This window comes from Morone saxatilis, unplaced genomic scaffold (assembly GCF_004916995.1).
Source record: "Morone saxatilis isolate NCDOM2014 unplaced genomic scaffold, NCSU_SB_2.0 Contig14, whole genome shotgun sequence".
NCBI lineage: Eukaryota > Metazoa > Chordata > Actinopteri > Moronidae > Morone > Morone saxatilis.
In genome coordinates this window covers 20,045,456-20,047,196 of record NW_023339696.1, presented here as the reverse complement: position 1 = coordinate 20,047,196, position 1,741 = coordinate 20,045,456, and the positions used below count along the sequence as shown (strand labels likewise).

The window sequence follows — 1,741 nt, the reverse complement described above, 5'->3', positions numbered from 1 at the left end:
TTGCTCAATGGCTGCTTCACTCAGGTTTTTCCCTAAAAAAGTGCAGATCTTAGTTACTGCTGTCTTCAGGTCCTAAAAGAGAAACAGAAGCCCAACATAGAACAAGTTAAAACACACTTATTTTTCTTTTTATTCGATTTTTAATTTTTAATTTTCATGTACATGAAAATGCCTAACAACCACAGGGAAAAAAACACATCTTACCAAAATCATGTCCTCGTAGGTCAGGAAGAGGACGTTGTATTGGTCTTTCTTTGAATGCCACTCCCTGATGTGGTCAAACCAGGATGATGAGTTAACTGTAAAACAGAGTAATGTATCTTGTATGTGTATCATTACACTATCATTAATGTATCATCAAATTGTTGAGGAAATGTTCATAATAACAACCCAGACTTTTTAACGTAAAATTAAAAAGTCTTTCAAATAATTCTGTCAAATCTGCTTTGAACTCTATGTGGTGATCATGATCATTATCCAGACCCTGAGGTACCTCACCATTGCCCGTCATATAGTCCTCAAAAAAGTGCTCAAAACTCTTGGGCGTCTCCAGGTCCTTGATGACAGCACTGAAGTGGTAATAGGAGACCATGTTGTCCTTTGGATTCCGCATCACATAGATAATCTGACATAAAAAACAAACAACAATCAGCCCAGAGCTGAAACCAATACTCTTCTCTTGTCTATGCCAAACTTCATTCAAATAATTCACTATTTTATTGCACCTTAATTAGTAGTTTATAGGCACACAGTGAATATGGAAACTCATCCCTGCTAGGAAAAAAACATGATGATCATTCCAGCTTCTCAGATGTGAGGATCTCCTGCTTTTCCCTGTGTTATGTTATAGTAAATTGAATATCTTTGGGTTTTGGACTGTTGGTGGAACAAAAATAATCTCTGGGAAATAATTGTAGGCATTTTCTGACACTTCATAGACCTTAACGATTATTCCGTTAATTGAGCAAATAATGAGCAGTTGTGCATTTATGGTAGTGTAGCAGATTATTTGCAACCCTACACATAATTGATTCACCACAATATCTATGTACTTTATATTCGGATGTATCATTTCAAACTTTCTCTCTATATTTTTTAAACTTTTATTTACCTGGTAAAATTAAGCTTCCATCATACTGACCTTTGCCTTCTTGTCCTTCAGTCCCAGAGGCAGGAGAGCCGGAGTGAGATGAGAGGTGAAGAGCCGTGGAGACGGTCGCAGAGAGTAATGGTCTCGATCCTCTGGGAACTCAAGCCACGGCATCTGCTCCGAGTTGTTTGGATATTCATTTAGACCTCCATCTAACTCACAGATGGAGATGATGATCTGCTGAGTCCATATAGTTCCTGTGGGAGGACATACGTTATGAGATATCACCGGTTCTCAGCAAAAGTGTAAATGCAAATACAAAAGGGTTTGTCTCACTGACCTGACTTTGGATAAGTGACAAGGAATATGTCATTATCTCGAATTTCAAAGCTCTGGAGTGAATCAATATACTCTGCAGTAATGAGTCCAATGGGGAAGTTGTAGTTCTTATACCTGCAGAGATAGTCGGTGATCTGTTCCATGTTACTTCTAAATCACACAGACAAATGTTTGCATATGGCACTAGATTGGAGCAGAAACTAGCTGGACTCTGGACTTGGATTGTGAATGTTATTGGCTGTTGGCTTCTTCCTGTAAGTGAAATACTGACTGCTGGGCAGGGGTGCCTATAGGGGGGAAAAGTTAGGACAA

The 1,741-nt window shown here is 38.7% G+C and overlaps 1 protein-coding gene across 1 annotated transcript in view; it reads right to left on the bottom strand.

Annotated features, from left to right (window-relative positions):
* sult3st1 (sulfotransferase family 3, cytosolic sulfotransferase 1) overlaps nucleotides 1-1,683 on the bottom strand; it is a 7,582-nt gene extending 5,899 nt beyond the window's left edge. The window contains exons 1-5 of the mRNA XM_035655153.1: nucleotides 1,431-1,683; nucleotides 1,142-1,347; nucleotides 499-625; nucleotides 205-299; nucleotides 1-72 (exon numbers count right to left, since the gene is read on the bottom strand). The exon at nucleotides 1-72 is cut by the window's left edge and continues 97 nt beyond it. Coding sequence (XP_035511046.1) covers nucleotides 1-72; nucleotides 205-299; nucleotides 499-625; nucleotides 1,142-1,347; nucleotides 1,431-1,572 — 642 coding nt within the window. The 5' untranslated portion in view covers nucleotides 1,573-1,683. The remainder of the gene's footprint in view (nucleotides 73-204; nucleotides 300-498; nucleotides 626-1,141; nucleotides 1,348-1,430) is intronic.
* Between the last annotated feature and the right edge of the window lie 58 nt (nucleotides 1,684-1,741).